The sequence below is a fragment of the Lissotriton helveticus genome, chromosome 2_1, assembly GCF_964261635.1.
Source record: "Lissotriton helveticus chromosome 2_1, aLisHel1.1, whole genome shotgun sequence".
NCBI classification, from domain to species: domain Eukaryota; kingdom Metazoa; phylum Chordata; class Amphibia; order Caudata; family Salamandridae; genus Lissotriton; species Lissotriton helveticus.
In genome coordinates this window covers 525,068,318-525,085,641 of record NC_136059.1, presented here as the reverse complement: position 1 = coordinate 525,085,641, position 17,324 = coordinate 525,068,318, and the positions used below count along the sequence as shown (strand labels likewise).

The 17,324-nt window shown below is 43.1% G+C and overlaps 1 protein-coding gene across 6 annotated transcripts in view; it reads right to left on the bottom strand.

Moving 5' to 3' along the window:
* MAST4 (microtubule associated serine/threonine kinase family member 4) overlaps positions 1-17,324 on the bottom strand; it is a 1,958,993-nt gene that overhangs the window by 368,896 nt on the left and 1,572,773 nt on the right. For all 6 annotated transcript variants that reach the window (XM_078675181.1, XM_078675182.1, XM_078675184.1 and 3 more), the window contains one exon: positions 10,991-11,069. In XM_078675181.1, the coding sequence (XP_078531307.1) occupies positions 10,991-11,069 (79 nt within the window). The remainder of the gene's footprint in view (positions 1-10,990; positions 11,070-17,324) is intronic.

Here is a 17,324-nt window from a genome sequence, read left to right as displayed (position 1 = left end):
GTAGAGCCTGCATATTATTCATGTAGTGTTATTCACTCCAAATACCGCATACTGGTTTCTGCGGTTGGATAGATGGTTCCAAAAGGGCGATACTCTGTGATCCGTGTATAAATACTCCGGGCAGCAAAAGTATAATGCAGTAGTATAAGAAGCTGAAATAGGGTACTTTTTTTTTATAATTTGGGGTCAGATGTTTCAATCTATTGGCTTGTGCCCCTGTCCTGCATATGAGGTTATTATGTCACAAAGGCCACTTCGCAATGTATTCAGGAATGAGGAGGAAAGTATAGGTTAATCAACAGGCTTTAAACTAGTACATTTCTGGTTGAGAGCATACTTGGAAGAAGAGAGGCCCATCCAAAAACGGAAGGATTCTTTGAACAGTTTTGTCTTCAGTGCTTTAGTAAAAGACGTTAAGTTGGGAAGGGGTGGTAGGAGAGATTCCAAAGAACTGTAATAACGACTTTCCTGCTCTTTCAATCTTTTGATCCTGTGCTTCCTGTATTTATGAATGCTGATCAGACAAGAACTACGAGATCGGAGGTTGTGTCATGATGTACAGAGGAGTGACCGTTCACAGATACTGAGAGAGCAATTCAGAGAAAGACTATGAATATTATCAACTAGCAGACCCAACACACCTGAACAGGGCTTGGGATGTATGGTTATAGGCCTCTACTTTTAAGCACAGTCTGACCACTTGCTTTTGTATTCTCTTGAGCTTCCAGGTGTCCTTCACTAGGGATGACAATATTAGAGATCTTGCAAGTTCCATATTGATAATCAGTTGAACTGAAGGGACTACTGTTCTCAGCCTCACCAGCTTGATGTTGGTATTCTTAGGAGGAGAACTAGCAGTGAGCCTGAGGGGGGCCTCTCATTACGGCTTTAGTTCATTGAGAGACCCTACAAATTGAGGCCACCTGAGTTCACAGGCGGACCTGAAGCTGGTCTTACGGGCTTCTGGATGATTGTGTGGAAGAGGCACCAGACATTTTCTTGGCAGAGAGGCAGACAGTGTGCATCAGGAGAGCGTGTGGTCCCTTCTCCTCTATGGGAGATTTGGAGTCATCAGTGGTTTCTCGAGGGGATGAGGAGCCCTGCTGGTCAGTTTGACAGATGAGGGCCTGTGAAGTAGTCTGGTCATAATCAGAAATTATTTTGGGTGCCTTGGAACTGAACTAGCTCTTGGAGGGTGGGCGGGGGTAGAGACTCTAAAAGTAGACTCGCCCTCAAACCATGACCGTCTACCCCTGGGGACCTCTATGAGCTAAAGGGGTGGTACTAGATCATTTTTTCAACTGGAGGGGCCTCTCCATTTATCTGTTGGACACACCGGCTGGAGGGATGATTTGCGGCACAACAAGGCATGGAGATCCAAGATTAATAGGGGTACTGACCCGAGACATGGAGATGAGATGTTCAAGTAGATAGCACGGGCCGATCGCCTGTTTATAAATACTCGGATGACATTAAATAAATACCATTGAACCAGTCTTGTCTGTCATGACTGCACCCATGTTTTGGGTTTTGCGAGCCGGACTAAATAAACGAATATATAAGTGTGACACTGCCTCTCCCTTGAGATTCTGCATGTCACTAGGAGCAATGGTTGGGAACAAAGTCCCACCGAAGCAGGGCAAGACAAATACATTGCAAAACTGCTCCACCAGCCTGATTTGGTGGTCACTGTGGCAGAACCTGAGTGGGGAAAACAATCTGAGGTCGGAGAGGGAGGTCATACAGGCACGGATGTGATCCTGAAGATGATTCAGTCATCACACCTGGCTCTGCAGATAAAGATAGAAGTGGTCAGGTGGGTCTAGTAGATACAATATAGAATCTCAAATAAACCGTTCAGAAGTTACAAATCTTCAAATCGGGAAATGGCAGTCAGAATTGAAACATGCTGGGACAGTCTAGATGTTTCCCGTTTTATTTCTACCCAGGGTGGTTCTGTGACCATGCTCCAGTGTAAATGCAGTTGACAGGATCACGGAGTGGCCCTCGGGCATTTGGCACTTTAATGCCTTGTAGCTGAAGGATTTTCCCCTTGAAGACCACCTAAGGTAGACAATTGAGTACTATTTTGAGTATAATGAAAACTCGGTGTTGTCCCCTTTCACCTTATGGGAGGCGTTTAAAACTCTATTCAGAGGACAGGCCTTTTCATATGTGTGAGGAAAAAAGGAGTGCAGTGTGCAAGAGATTGTGGGCTGCAAGGCACAGGTACTGTGATTAGAGCATGGGCCAATTTGGGGGCTTACCAAAGTAGGAAATGGAAAGCTAGAATGGTCAAGGCAGATGCTTAAAGAACAAAAAATATGAATATAGCTAACATGTCCTTGAAACTATTTAAATATAGAATATATGAGATGGGAACAAGGATGGTAAACTACTATATCTGTTGTCTCAAGCTTTTAATGCTTTCCTGACACTCAGCAATGCAGACAGCCAAAGAATAATGGACTCATTGGGGATTGCAGAGGTCTGCACCACCGATTACAAAGAAGTGTGTCAGAAACAAACTCCTAACATAATTAGAAGCTATGTGTCCCATGGCAAATGACCTAAATGCTAGGGTGCCTACAGAGGATGAATGTGGAGAACTAGAACAACCCATCTCACTAGAAGAGGCTATAATGGACATCGATTCAGGTAAAACCCGCCAATCAAGCTCTTTAAAGAATACTCCTCTCTGCTCTCCCAAAATTTTCTAAGATTATTTGGGGAGGCAGGACATACTGCCTCTTTGCCAAGAGATCTACGAGAGGCGAACAAAGCAAACACATGGACGGAGCACAAAAACTTTTCAGACCCTCACCCCCAGACACAGATCTGGGTTGAATCCATCATCAATCTCTAGCTCACTTCGCCACCCCAGTTTGGACCCTGCTATATGCAATTCAGTCTTGACTCTATGCCTCATGAGAGCCGTCCAGCCGGAGCTGCCAAGCCAGGTCTACCCTGACCCAGAAACAAGCATCCTGGGAACAGTTTCAGGGTAAAGAACAAAATGGGGGGACGAAGTGGGCCGTTATTTAATGGGGTCCAGCGTACAAGTCCAGAATCGCCCTGACCAAAAGACCCCTCGCCCACATGGCCCACAGTTCGTGGAGAGAGCGGTGTGGTGGGTTCAGTCGAGCACTACTGTTCTCCCTGATATGGCCCACGCTTGGGGAGATACGCTACTGTTAAGAGCATTTTGTCTCCCTGTGTTTCCTTCATTACTGCCTTCTCCTTCCCTCCTTGACTTAGGGCACCTACGATGAAGGTGCCTTTTACAGAGAAGACCGTTGAAGCCAGCGCTTCTCTATAGTAGGGTGAGAATATAGCACCTTACTACTTTACTTGTGTTGCGTTTTCACCAGTCAGTTTTTTACACATCTGTTATTATCCTCCCTTCACCACTGCTAGTTTCAAGTATAGAGCTCAAGCCTTCTTGCCTAAGCCAGATGAACCCTGATTGTTGTGTCCAGGTTGATGAATTTATTCACTTGTGCCTATACGTTCTTTTTTGTTTCTTTTGTCATCCCTGTGCAGGCTTCACTAAAAGTGGTGAGACTACGTGCCCGCCTCTGAGTTCAGTGGTAGGCAGGATAATTTCCCCCAACCACATTGTGTAGATAGCTATAGATAATTTTTAGGTCCTGGTGAAATGCATTGTATCATTCTGAACACCTAGCATGAAACATGTCGACCACTAACATAGAGTAGAGCATTACTTCCCTGGATCATTGCGCCAGCGAGCAGCCTCTCTTCACCTATTTTAAACAAGGTGGATTACCACGTCATTAAAATACATAGTAGACTATCTAACCTTTTTTAATACACCACGCTTCCACATCTACACTTCTCCCAAGGGCCCTCACACCCATGGCACCATACGGCAGGAACAAAAGATCTCCGCCAAAGAGCCCCTTTATGGGTGCCTGTCGAGTATTGCACCGCCGACCCAACGAGGAGAAAACCCATATGATGAAGCATGATACCTAGCTTGCTAGGTGGGTGAGGGTTCTAGTTCCGACAGGGAGTATTCCCCTCCCTGGTGTGCCTTCACCCACTCTTGGTTCATACCCAACCTTCCTCCCCTGGGGAACTGCGTACCCTCTTTTGTTTAACAGTTTCAGGGTAACACCCCTCATCAGCCAGGCTAGCTTGAATCCAGTGGTAAAGTGAGCAACTTAGTGCCAACGTAGGATGAACAAAGCAAACATAAGGAGATGATGGACGGAGCACTGAAACTTTTCAGACAGTCACCCCTAATCACAGATCTGGGTTGAATTCATCATCCTTCACCTCCTCAGTTCAGACCCACCTATATTTTTATATTTTTTTTAAGCTACTTGCCCCCACCCGGTATTGAAGGCCATCTAGAACTCCCTGGTGATGGGGGTGTACCCCTCCAGCTAGAAAAATGCATTTGTCCAGCCTATTTTGAAAAAGGAAGATGCAGATCCAACAGAGCCCAACATTTTCAGGATAATCTCTCTCCTTCCCGTTCCGGCCTAAATTGTAGGAAAGGAAGTTGAGATACGACTTAGGGACTTCCTAGAGTCGAACGATCATCTTCACAACTCCCAGTCCGGTTTTAGAATTGGATACAGTACGGAACCAGCTTTGCTGGAAGTCCCAGAGACTATCCAGGAAACCGTAGATCAAGGAAGCTGTGCGATGCTGGTGCTGTTGGACCTATCCGCAGCATTTGATACGGTGTCACACAGGATTCTTCTAAATAGACTTAAGGGTCTAGAGGTGACAGGAATGGTTTGAGCCTGGTTTAGCTCTTTCTTAAAAGGGTGCACACAGCAAGTGACCCTCCACCCTCATGCTTCCACTTCCAGCCCCCTTGTGTGTGGGGTCCCACAGGGCTCGGCCTTAAGTCCCACGCTTTTTATTGTGTATCTCACCCCTCTGGCGGCAATTATTGAGCAATATTGGGTAAAGGTCGTCTCGTACGCGGATGCAACACAATTAGAGTTCTCCTTTAAAGATCACAGCAAGACTGCCTTTGCTAATTTTAAGCAATGTCTTTTAAACATCTCATCTTGGATGTCAGAGAACTGCTTAAAAATAAACAGAAATAAAACGGAGGTCTTGTTTTAAACCAACCCATTATTCCAAGGCCAGAGCTCTGATGGCCGCTTGAGTTAAATCCACCTCCTCTTCCAGCTACTTCTGCCAGGAATCTGGGCTTTAAGTTTGATAAACAAATGTCTAGGAAAGTGCAAATGGCCCATGTCTCTGGGCAGTGTTTTTGGAAGTTGAAGGCTCTCCGGAGCTTCCTCCATTATCTTCATATGGACTGTAGGAAGACTGTGGTGCACGCATTGGTCACCTCCCAAATTGACTATGTGAACAGCCTTTATCTGGGGCTCCCTGAATATTTGCTCAGGAGGCTGCAGATTATCCAGAACGTTGCAGCTAGGCTTGTGCAGAACGTGCCAATGCCTCACCACATAACCCCTGCATCTGCTCAGTCTTCATTGGCTACCAGTGAAAAGAAGAATAGAGTATAAAGCTCTCACTTTGGCCCATAGAGCAATGAACGACACTGGTCCGCATTAGCTGAGGCGAAGACTTCGAAAATACAGAAACAACAGAGCATTTAGATCAAATAACAACAATATTCTGGTCATTCATTTGCAAGGGCCAGAACCGGAGGCCGATACTTTTCGGTTAAAACTACCAAACTGTGGAACTCTATGCCGGAACATCTAAGGAAGATCAAATCTGAATTTATGTTCAGGAGAGCATTAAAAACATGGCTCTTTGTTCTTCCCTTAACACTGTGTTCCCTGCCCCTATGCCCAGGTCAATTAGCACTACTAGTGCCGGAACACCTCCGTCGGAGGTAGCCGTGCACTCTACAAGCAGCTTATTATTATTATTATTATATGTAAATCAGTCTTGACCCTGTGCCTCATGGGAACAGTCCAGCCCGAACTGCCAAGCCATGTCTTCCCTGAACCAGAAACAAGCATCTTGGGACCGGTTTCAGGGTAACACCCCTTACCAGCCAGGCTAGTTTGAATCCAGTGGCAAAGTGAGTAAGGGACCCACGTCTGGGCATACCCTGCCAACTTAGGGTGAACAAATCAAACACAAGGAGATGATGGACGGAGCACCAAACCTCTTCAGACACTCACCCCCAGTCACAGATCTGGGTTCAATTCCTTTAGACTGATAAACAGTCAGAGGATTGTGGATCATATTGACTCCATACATTTAGAAACTAAGCTGTTGGCTAAACGTTTGGAAACAATGTTAACCAGGGTGATTTGGAAGCAAGTGCAAGCATACCAAAATCGTTCCATACCAGGCAGAAGCACTAAGCATTATCTGTGCTGAATACAGGTGGCCTTAGCCAGGATGTCCCACTTCCAGGGTTCGGCAGCCATACTGTAAGTGGTCCGGATAATAAATATTTGCCCTCATTCCCTGAACTATGTGCATGCACTGTATAACTCGACTGCACAGGTAAGAGTCAATGCTGTTGTCTTTGTCATTTCTCAGAGAGCAAGAAACCAGGCAAGGATGTCTCCTTTCTCCACTCCTCTTGGGTTGGCTGTTGAGCCTTCGGCTGAGTGGATTAGGAAACATGCACAGATGGATGGTTTGCTTTGGCCGAGTGGGAGGGAAGATGAGGTATCCCTTTATGCAGTTGACATCCTCCTTTGTCTGCAGAACCAGCTGGCCTCCTTCTAGCGACTTGTCAGAATATTTAAGATCTACGAGGAGGCATCAGGAGTGATGGTGAATTGAAACAAATCCACCTATATCCAACTTCTTGGTCCACCACTCCAGCTGCCCAGCTGTGTCCCCATCCAGATGACGACAGATCAATGTAAGTATTTGAGAATAATAACTTGTGATAGACAGCTGGCCTGGGACCTGAACATTGCCCCAGTGTTTAGGTGCATCCAATTAGTGGAGGGTTGTCCCTGCTGCCCAGCTCATTGATGGGCATGGTGACAGGGGAAAACATAATTGCCCTCCACTGTATTATTCATCTGCTACAGAATAATCTCTTCATCCTTCCACCCACCTTTTTTGCAGAACTTCAGGCTTGAGGGCAGGAAGACTTTCTAGGGTTCCTTTCCACAAGTGTGCTCAATTAGTGTACAAGGGAGATTTGGGGTGTCTTACCTCAGACTATATTATTGGAATGCGCAAATTGTAATTTCATTTATATATCGCTTACTAGTCCTTATGAGCCATTGAAGCGCTTTACGGCGAGTAGCACGCTACTCCATAACCCAAGCTTAGTGGTTAATCCAGTTGTTAAACATCTGTTATTACAATTAGTCATGTGCTCTCAAGAAAATAAAACACTGCAACCATTTACTCCAGTACCTCTGTCATAGATTATGTTATCAGTTGGTGTGATCATTAATGGAGATGATGTGGTTTCAGGTGAATGTTTAGTGAGATAGATAGGCTTTGGGAGATTAGGGAATGTTAGGTTGCATGTACAGGGTTTTAAAGCAGGAGAGGTTGTGATCTATGAAATGACCGGTTAGTCTTTTGTAGAATTACAATAAGAGAGAATACGACGGGCATTAGACTGAGAGGAGGCTATACTAAGAAATAGAAAGCACACGGAGGATGGAAGGTAAGAAGAGGGTCACTAAAGAGAGAAAGGAGAGAAATCGCATCTAAAGGAATCAAGTGGAATTCGGTCTATTTCGTTTTTTTCATGCAAGGTTTTAGGAGTATAGTAGAAGGCGTTGCTAGGTGTCCCTCAAGTCAAATGCTTTTGCATTTGACTCATGAGGGACACCTAGTAACGACTAGTGGAACTGCAGCTTCATGAAAGGGTTTCAATGCTTTTGCATTTGACTCGTGTGGGACACCTAGTAAAGACTAGTGGAACTGCAGCTCTTTGTAGAATTATTTTGATATTGGATACTATAATATTCACTGCCCACTGCTAATCGGGTCGCATAATGCTTTGCAGGGCCTTTGGTTGGGATTGTATTTTTGCCCATAACTGTGCTTGGGGTGGTCCTAAGAGGATGGGACCACCACCGAATCATTCAGCAAGATGTGCTCTTTGTTTTCAAGGCATCTGCTTGGTTCTCTCCTAGGTTAGGGAGGATCCCAAAATCATCACCTCTCTTACTGCTTGCTAAATTTTCATTTTCACTTTTTAGAAATGACTATATGCATAGTAGCATGTGCAGACAGAGATACTTGTTATTTTATCTGTTTTATTATTTGGGAGTCAGACGGAGCGAAGTTGCAGTTGCAGAATTCACTCATGGAATTCAGCGGAGTAGTACTCCGCCAACTACACCCACCCTTAGTTCTAAGCCACCAAAATGCGGAAAAACATACGTTTCAGCTGGAATGTTTCTTAGAAGAAATCTTGGAAGGTAAAATAAGGAGGGCTAAAAACTAGAGAAATTCATAGAAAATCACTGAATAGAATTACACTGCCCATTCTCGCTTCATCTGTAACACTCACATCATTTTTAAACTATTACTTTGATGAAAGTTGGAGATTTAGGGAACTATCACATAAGTGTGTGAGGATCTGTGATGGTTAAAGGAATTAATTTGATGTGGATGTTCAGTAAACGCCAGCGAACTACAAGCTTTATAGTTGGAGGAGCAACCACAGTGATATTTATTATTTCGTGTTACACAATTCAAAAGTAGGACATGCAAACCAAATAAGCCTTCTTAAGCTTATGGATTGTCCTTGCCTTTTCCCACATTCTTCAGTTACTCCAACCGTTATATCTACAGATTATATCACCCTTTCATTGGGAATATTTATTCTGCCTATTTGTATGGTAGTTTTATACTTTTCTATAAGGTTTTTGTATCTTTTCATATAAAATGTTATATCTTGTATTCTAAGACCTAAGTTAGATCAAATAATTCATTAAAATTCAAAAAGACTTGGAGCTTTAAAGATGTGATCATATAGTAACACCATAGTTAAATATGACACAATGTTTATTTAGACAAAAGAAGGGTATTTCATTGTCAATTCTAATTGTCCATAGGATGTTATATTTGTCCATCACTTGGTTGGCAACTTTGTGATTTTGATTCTGTGCCATTAATCTAATATCATTTTGTGTATCCATTCTTGTACAATGTGCGGGCATAAGGTAATTTTTCTTGTGGAGTCTGAGCCATTAAGTCTATAGTACATGTCTATATGATATATGCATTAATATTGCAAGCAGTCAATCACATAAGCTAGTTGTTTGAGTTAAGCACTGAAATCACTGGTGGTATGAATATCCATTTGACTACTTCAGATGTTACTGCACAGTGGCATGGTGATGCACGTTTTCCCTATTTAAGGTTCTGTGTTCCATCATGAAAAATTAGACGACCAAATCCGAAATCTAGTTTCCAAGCTGTCATGGTGACCAATGAAGTCTAACACTGTGAATAGGTAAAGTAGTATGATGATTGCTTCATGCTTAAACTAGATCTTGCATAGTTAGAATCTTGCCACTATTGGCTCTAAAATCGGACTCGTAGCTGCCCAGTCCAATGTGCTATTTACACTAATAAATGAAGTCTGTTTCAAGGACCTTAGCACTGATGGCGAACTGTAACATAGCTCTAAATTCCCCAGGTTTCAATGGATGTAAGCTTCATTTCTTGAGGTGAGCCATACCCACATGGGCCTGAATGGGTACCAAAATAGACATAGCAAAGCATTAAATGCCAAGCCTACAGAACAATATACAAGCAAGCAAAGACACACATTTGCTCCTCTCCAGGCAACATTCCAAATGGATTAGTTTAGAGTCGTATTCCCCAAAGATAATTTAGAAGAAATAGGGTCAGATGGTCAATTTCAATATCAACAGAGCATCACGGGTATATGAGGGAAATACATTCCTATTTGCTATTCAGTAGCTCATATTTTCCTAACAGCACATTACTCTGCCATCAACAGGAAAATAAAACCTTACAACCAAGTACATGGTGTGGGAGTCACTTCAAATCCAAAATATGCTCAAATCATATGTATAAACATTTTATTATTCAACAGATTAACAAAAAACAATGTGAACGAAATCAGCACAATAATACAATTCCATGACAACATCCATCTATTGTGAGGACAGGGTACTATTGTTTAATACAATCGACTTCACAAGATGGTAGGAGATCCTTCCATCAATAGTTTCTTCAAGCCCTTGTGTTGTACTACAGTCCTTCTTAAAATGGCAGTGTTTGACTAAAACATATTAGGTTTATCCGAATCCAGTCATTTTAAAGTGCTCTTCTACACAATATAGATCTAAAAACCAACAGATGAGGATCTTAATTCATCAATTCCTAGTGATCACCTCTCTTATTTTACATACAACGTGCAACAGTCAGCTAAAACATGTTTTGTGGGGACAACTTCCCCCTTAATGAAGGCAGAAAGGAAAATGTAATCTATGCTAATCCAATGTTATTGTTGGACAGGTTATATTCGTGTTTGTTATGTGAGTCTTACTTGTCTTAATTCTAGATTCCAAAGGTGTATATAGCAGAATATTTAAAACATATTATGGTTGAAAATCAATAAAGTTTATAAAGAGGTCTGAAGGGATGTTAATGAAACATTACAGTACTTCATACAATACCCAATATTATTCCATAGCAGAGACCGATATGTGCCAAACAGAAAACTGAGTGACCATATGAAAAAAAAGATGCTGCAATGGCAAATGGTTATATATTGGGTAAATAATGTATGTTTTGAAATCCTCATAAAGCATACCATAATCCTGATATAGTCAGAAGTTCCCAAAACAAGCTGGAAGGCCATCTGAGGTTATGCTCTCTTTATTCTTTATAGGATGATGTATTATGTTTTTAAAATATCATTAAAACTTGGCGCTATCAAGATTGCCATGGTCCTGCCAGGAATCTTTTTGTCTCCGGTCTTCACTTGGTTAGCACTCTAGATATAAATAGATCAAATGTAGATCAAAGTTAAAACTGATACAGAAAAACTTACAGAGATTGTAGAGCTGGGCGTATTTGTACCATATCCGGAGGAAGGGAGTGAGGCCAAAGACCAACGACGTCCATCAGTCCTGTTGTGAAAAATGAGATTAGAGTTAAATACTGAAGCATAAATGTACAATACATAATTAATCCAATTTAGAGAATGCAAGTAATCCGGATGAACTTTTTCGTCAAAGTTACTCTAAACGGTGCAGATAGTTTTATATTTTAATTACATTTGCTAATGACGACACCCAGCTGCTGGTAACCCTCTCACACCCGCACCAATCCCCACCCGACCTTCACAGCTGTCTCTCGGAAATTCATAACTGGATGAACTCCTCGGCACTGAAACTGAACGGGTCCAAGACCGAGATCCTGCTGCTCGGACATAAAGAGCCCTCCCTGCCGCCTGACATCTGGCCCGTTTGTCTAGGTCACCCCCCTACACCGAAGGAGGAGGTCAAGAGCCTGGGCGTATGGCTCGAAAAGGACCGGAGCTTCAGATCACAGGCCAAAAAAACGGCAGGAATCTGCTTCGGACTCCTTAGGGCCTGCAGAAAGGTCTTCCCCCTGCTCCCCGCTACCTCCAAGAAACTCCTGATTCAGGGCCTCATTATGGCGAGGCTGGACTACTGCAACGCAATCTACCTGGGTGCCCCCGAAGCCACCCTCAATACCCTGCAGAAAGTCCAAAACGCCGCGGCCCGCCTACTTACCGACACCCCCGCCAGATCCTCGGCAAAGCCAGCCTTGAAGCTCCTGCATTGGCTCCCAGTCAGAGAAAGGGTGGCTTTCAAGGCCCTCTGTCTGGCCCATAAGACCCTCCATGACAAAGGCCCACCCATCCTCAAGGATTTCATCATCCCTTACAATGCGAGTAGGGTCCTCCGCTCAGGCGGAGAGAACTTCATCACTGTTCCCAGAGTCAAAAAGGCCCGGTCCGGAGGACGCCGCTTCTCGGTCCACACGGCCAAACACTGGAACAACCTTCCTCGGAGACTGAGAACTGAACCTAATCTTCTCCAATTCAGGAAGGCCTTGAAAACCTTTCTCTTTCCTTAAATCCCCCCCCTTCGATTCTGACCTCTCCTGAGTTCTGGTTCTAGCGCTGGGATGCTCTAGGGTTACTACGCGCTCTATAAAACCTTAAAATAAAATAAATAAATAATGTTTATCTAATTTACCTGTAAGCATATAGAAAATATGAATATGAGGCAAATCAAAAAGTATGTTTCTTTGGCAGTAGGCACGTGCCAAGGGCGTATTGAAGAGAAACAAGTGTCATAGGGACAACAAAGAATTTATGAAGGGAACAGATCATTTAGACATATAAATAATCTCCTGGGCACAAAATCTCTCTGATTTCCTACCAGACACTCGGCTGAACAAATATTGTCTTATAACTAACTGTTCATAATGAGTAAGGAATTCTTCAAGTTCATCATCATTAAATAACTTTATTCGGTTATTTGTACAAACCATCAAAGTATACAAAAGTTAAAACACGGTCTATTTACAATTAAAAAAAATATAAAAACAAGTCAATTTCCACTAACTAATAAAAAGAGGGCTATAAAAATGACCAGCCAAGCATGCATCAAGATACATTGAGTATCAACTGTAAGGCATGCTTCCTACTATAAACCATACAGGGTGCAGGTCCCAAAGAGATAAGGGGGGGAACAATCCTGCAGTCGGCAATACATAAAGTGCATGTTTGGCAGGAGACAGTTTATATTATGATGCAATTTGTGATAAAAGCTTCTGTCGGGTTATCCAGAAGGCAAATGAAAAGCGGCTAACAGCAAAAACTATTGGCTCAGATACATCCGTTTTTAGGATTCTATACGCAATCTGATGCTGCCTAGCTCCTAAATTGAGGCAGATTGGTCTTATCCACCTCCTGCATGGTATCTAAGGCAAAAAAATAAAAACATGTTCTTCAGTTTCTTTGACAGTAGTGCAGGCAGTACATGAATCTAGTAATAAGCCAACCTCCTCCTTTCTAGGAAATTTTAGGAGCAAATTGTCGTATCTGAATCCAACATATACGTTTTTTGCGAGGGGGAGGGCGAGATTTGGTCCAGGAAGGGTCTGAATTGTGGACATGATTTTATTGCAAAAAATTTGGATGATAACTGACCACTAGTCAAATTATTAGTGTAGTGATCTCCCACCGCCTCCCAGTATCTGACTTGTAATCTCAGTAGATCCTCTCTTGTAGCCCTATCCGGATGCTCCCAAAAATCCATCTGGTCATTAGCTTGCACCATTCTACAATGTGCTTAAACCATGGTAGTTTTGTTGCACCATTGATCTTCATAACCTCCCTTAGAGAGTATTGATAATCGGTAAGTTGGGGGGTTATCCACAGGCGCAACCAGTAGGTTAAGGGTTTCAGAGCAGCCAGATCACCAATTCTCTTCAACCCGAGATTTAAAAAAAAGGGGAATTAGAAGAGTTGTAATAGGTGACGAAATAAGGGACCTAACAAAGATGTTTTCACAAGTCGTTAGCTTATTAAAAGCAGTATAGCCCCAGATCTCGGCTCCGTACAGGGCTCCACTTTGGGCTTTAGCATGGTAAATTTCCAGAGCTGGGGAAAGGGCTTGGGTGTAGGATTGTTTATGGAATCTTAGTATGGATTTGTATTTTAGGCATAGGGTTAGAAAGCTTTTGTTTGGCTCATATTTACATTTGAGTAGCTCATTCAGACCTATGCCTAGGAAGTCAAAAATGTTTACCCGTTCAAAGAGTTAATGCGTAATCTTGATTTCCCGTAGACCACCCTGTACTTTCCCAAACATCACATATTTAGTCTTAGAGATGTTAAGTTCTAATCTCCTATCCCTACAAAATTCTAGAAATCCATCCAGTAGTATTTGCAGACCCATGGGTGCTTTTTGCTAATATCTAAAACACCCATATGGCCATGTCTGAACTGGGGTGGCAGAGTGGGCTAAAGAACGATGATGGATTAATTAATTAATTAATTGTGGGTTTCTAAAGCGCTAGAATCGACTCCCGAAGGAGTATCTCTGCGCTATAGACCGCTGGGGAACCCGTCCTGGCTTTCCCTGTGAGATGGTCCCTACTGGGTATCTCCAAGGTGAAACCAGGCATCCCCGGCGTTTGTGTGGGGCCGTTGTGGAGATGAGGCAAGCTAATGCCCAGAGTTGCCGAGTGTGATCCCTGGTTAGAGTAGGCACCGAGGCGAGAATTATCGAGTCCGCTGACCCTGGTCCACGACCCTGCCGCGTCGGGAATTGAACCCTGGTCCCGGGCCGTCCTCTGCTTCCGGGTCTGCCGCCTCTAACCAGTGAGCCACACCACTCCACATTAAACCCAGATCTGTTGACTGGGTGTGAGTGTTTGATTGGTTCCGGTTCTACGTCAATCACCACCCCCTTTTGTACCGCCCAGAAGTTTAAGAGCCATTGGAAATGACCTACTACTGTCCAGCAGCCATTTCTTCACTTGGGCGGGGGAGCATCACCCCCCCACCTCCCTCACCCACTGCAAGCTGTGCAGGGGGAAAAATGGCAATGAAATGATTTCATTGCCATTTTATTTTTCTGACATGCGCACTCACTGCACTACAGCAGCCAGCCTGGCCAGAGGCAAGTGGGGCATGTCCTCTGCTGCCAGTTGGCAGCAGAGAAAAGGAGCAATGGATGGCTGGATGCTCCAAAGTGTGCATGTCACTTTAGCCGGCTATCTTGTGCCGGCCAAAGTGACATGCGCACTTTGAAGCTCTCCACCTAGATACCTTCGACAGCTGGGTGGAGACCACGCACAGGCCTACAGGGCCTGAAGGATCATCCAGCCAGCCCACTCCATCCAATCCTGGAGCTGCTCTCACAGCATGAGAGCAGTGCCAGGATTGGTTAAGGGAGTTGGCTGGGCACATGCTGGAGCAAGAATAATATTGGGACTAGCAAGGACGTGCAGCAAGGTAAGTGACTTTTTAAAATGTATGTATTTTCTTTTCTATCCCGTTATTTACTGTTCTTTTTCCTTGGCCAAGCTATGCATCATGTATGTATTTTTTAATTTTAAGTTACTTTGTAAGAGTCCATGCCAGCGGCGATTTGCCCGCCTTACCACTCCCCATAGCTGGCAGCCGCCACTGATACTGTCTGTCATGTGGATTTGGCCTCAGTGCAAATTGACATGAAGACCTGTCAAACTGAAGAACACTTTGAAATGCTTTCACCAAGCTGACCCACTTAGCTTGCAAATAAAATATGATCAAAAAGATGACTATAATCTTTCAACCAAGGTTGGCATAACCCTCTGGAACGATGTTTGAACAAAGGAACACAAGCTCCACTTGGGTATAAGTGCTCTGAATGGACATGCCATGCTCTGTATAAAAACTTTCTAGACTCTTCCCTCTTTTATTCCCCCATTATCCTTTTCAATCCAAGTAACAGACCCACACGTACACTGCTCAAATTAACTCAAACTTCCCTATACTAATTCTCCACTAATCCTTTTTAAACTCCGGGCTAGCGTGCTACTCACCGAAAGGAGCTTCAACGCCTCACATGGGACAGTAAGCACTTTATAAATACAATTACAATTTCTCATTGCCCAGAGTAGCCAGAGTTTTAACAGGAACTTGAATTGGGTTCATGTAGATTTGCTTCAGCTGGATTACAGTAGTCTGATTTTAGCAATCTGCTGCCACTAGATATCCTGTGAATTTCACTAACTATCTACTCAACACAGCTAAAATGCTTCTGTGAATGATTTGACCAAATACCTTTCCTCAGCGTCTCACATTCTTCATCATGAAAGATCCAATTTTTTATTAATCAGCTTTCAAATGGTTTCAAGGGTACAATTATCAATGTGAATGTTGATTTACAAATGGTTTGGAGTGACTGCTCATTTTTTAGGTCGGTCCTAAAGACTGCTTTAGCTGTCTTGCACGCCTAATTTTGTTCCCAAAAAATAAATCATAGAAAAATATATACATATAGGTGACTTTATCCATTGGCCTCCTCAAATTTCAATCAAAGTGTGCTCCCTCCCACCACAGCACCAAGTATAGGACAATCGATCACCCCACTTCAAACACTGGTTACCTTCACTTTGAATGACTGTTTTTTTCTTGTGCACATCTATACTTCATCCTAAAAAATAGTCTCGTCTAGTGTTAGGCATTTGGAAGCACCTGTATTTACCAATGACTGCCATCACCAATATAAAGTAGGGTGCCATCACTTACTTTAATAAAAATAAGAAACGAATTTAAATCTGCATTATGACTCGTTAACATAAACCAGCTTTTGGCATATTTAGTTTCCCAAAGAAAAACAAGACCAATTAATTAAAATAACAAACGCGTGTATGCCTATTAATATGCTAAAGCCACACTCCCACAGCTTGGTGAAGGCCATTCGAACACTTGCATCTGACTCAAGAAGCACACCTATAGAGACTACTTGAGATGCTGCAGGTTTATGGAGACCAGCTGGTCCTGACTCAAAAGGATAGCCCAGCGACCACTTGTAGTGGTCACAGCTTCATGAAAGAATTATGAGGATTTTGCATCTGATTCAAGCAAGACCTCAAGTAATGAATTCACGTCCTGCAGAATTGTGATTAGTTTGGTAATCACTTGCTGCTGTCTCAAGAAAGTCGTCTAGTAAAATCCTTAAGGACTGCAACTTTGTTAAAGAGTTCAAGCTGTCACTTCCAATTTGAAAGGAACATCTAGTAATAACTTAACCCCTTCGATGCTCATGACGAGCTCAGCTCGTCATGAGGTACGCCTGTCGTACGCTCATGACGAGCTGAGCTCGTCATGAACCGCGGCTTTTTAAAAAAGTCAGCGCACAGCGGGAAAACCCGCAGTGCGCATAGTGTTAATGTACTGAAGCTACATGAAAGGCCAGCTCTACTGGCATTGCAACGCTAATTTTAAATACAGTTACCATTCAACCTGTCAGAAGAACACCTGACTGGCTATGCCATTTATTTTTACTAGAACAGCTTTTGATGATCAATAACTCTTGAACCATTGATCCAATATTGAATGGTTTGTGTGTTCCTTCATTCGTATGAATTCATTGATACCAACAGTTTGCTTCTAGCTTGAAGCTGTTTATTTCTTTTGACTGTACTGATACTGAGAATTACTATACATGTAGCTTCTCCTAGTGTACAGCCTTATGGCTCGAGCCAAGTTACCAAAGGTAGATCAAGGATACCTTCATAGAAATACATTTTTCCTGTGTGGGTCTACTTGCCGGGTTCGTTAGTGAACTTAGGTAGAATTCACACCAAGACTGGGTCCTATTGTAAAGAGTTAAATAATGTGGACATTCACA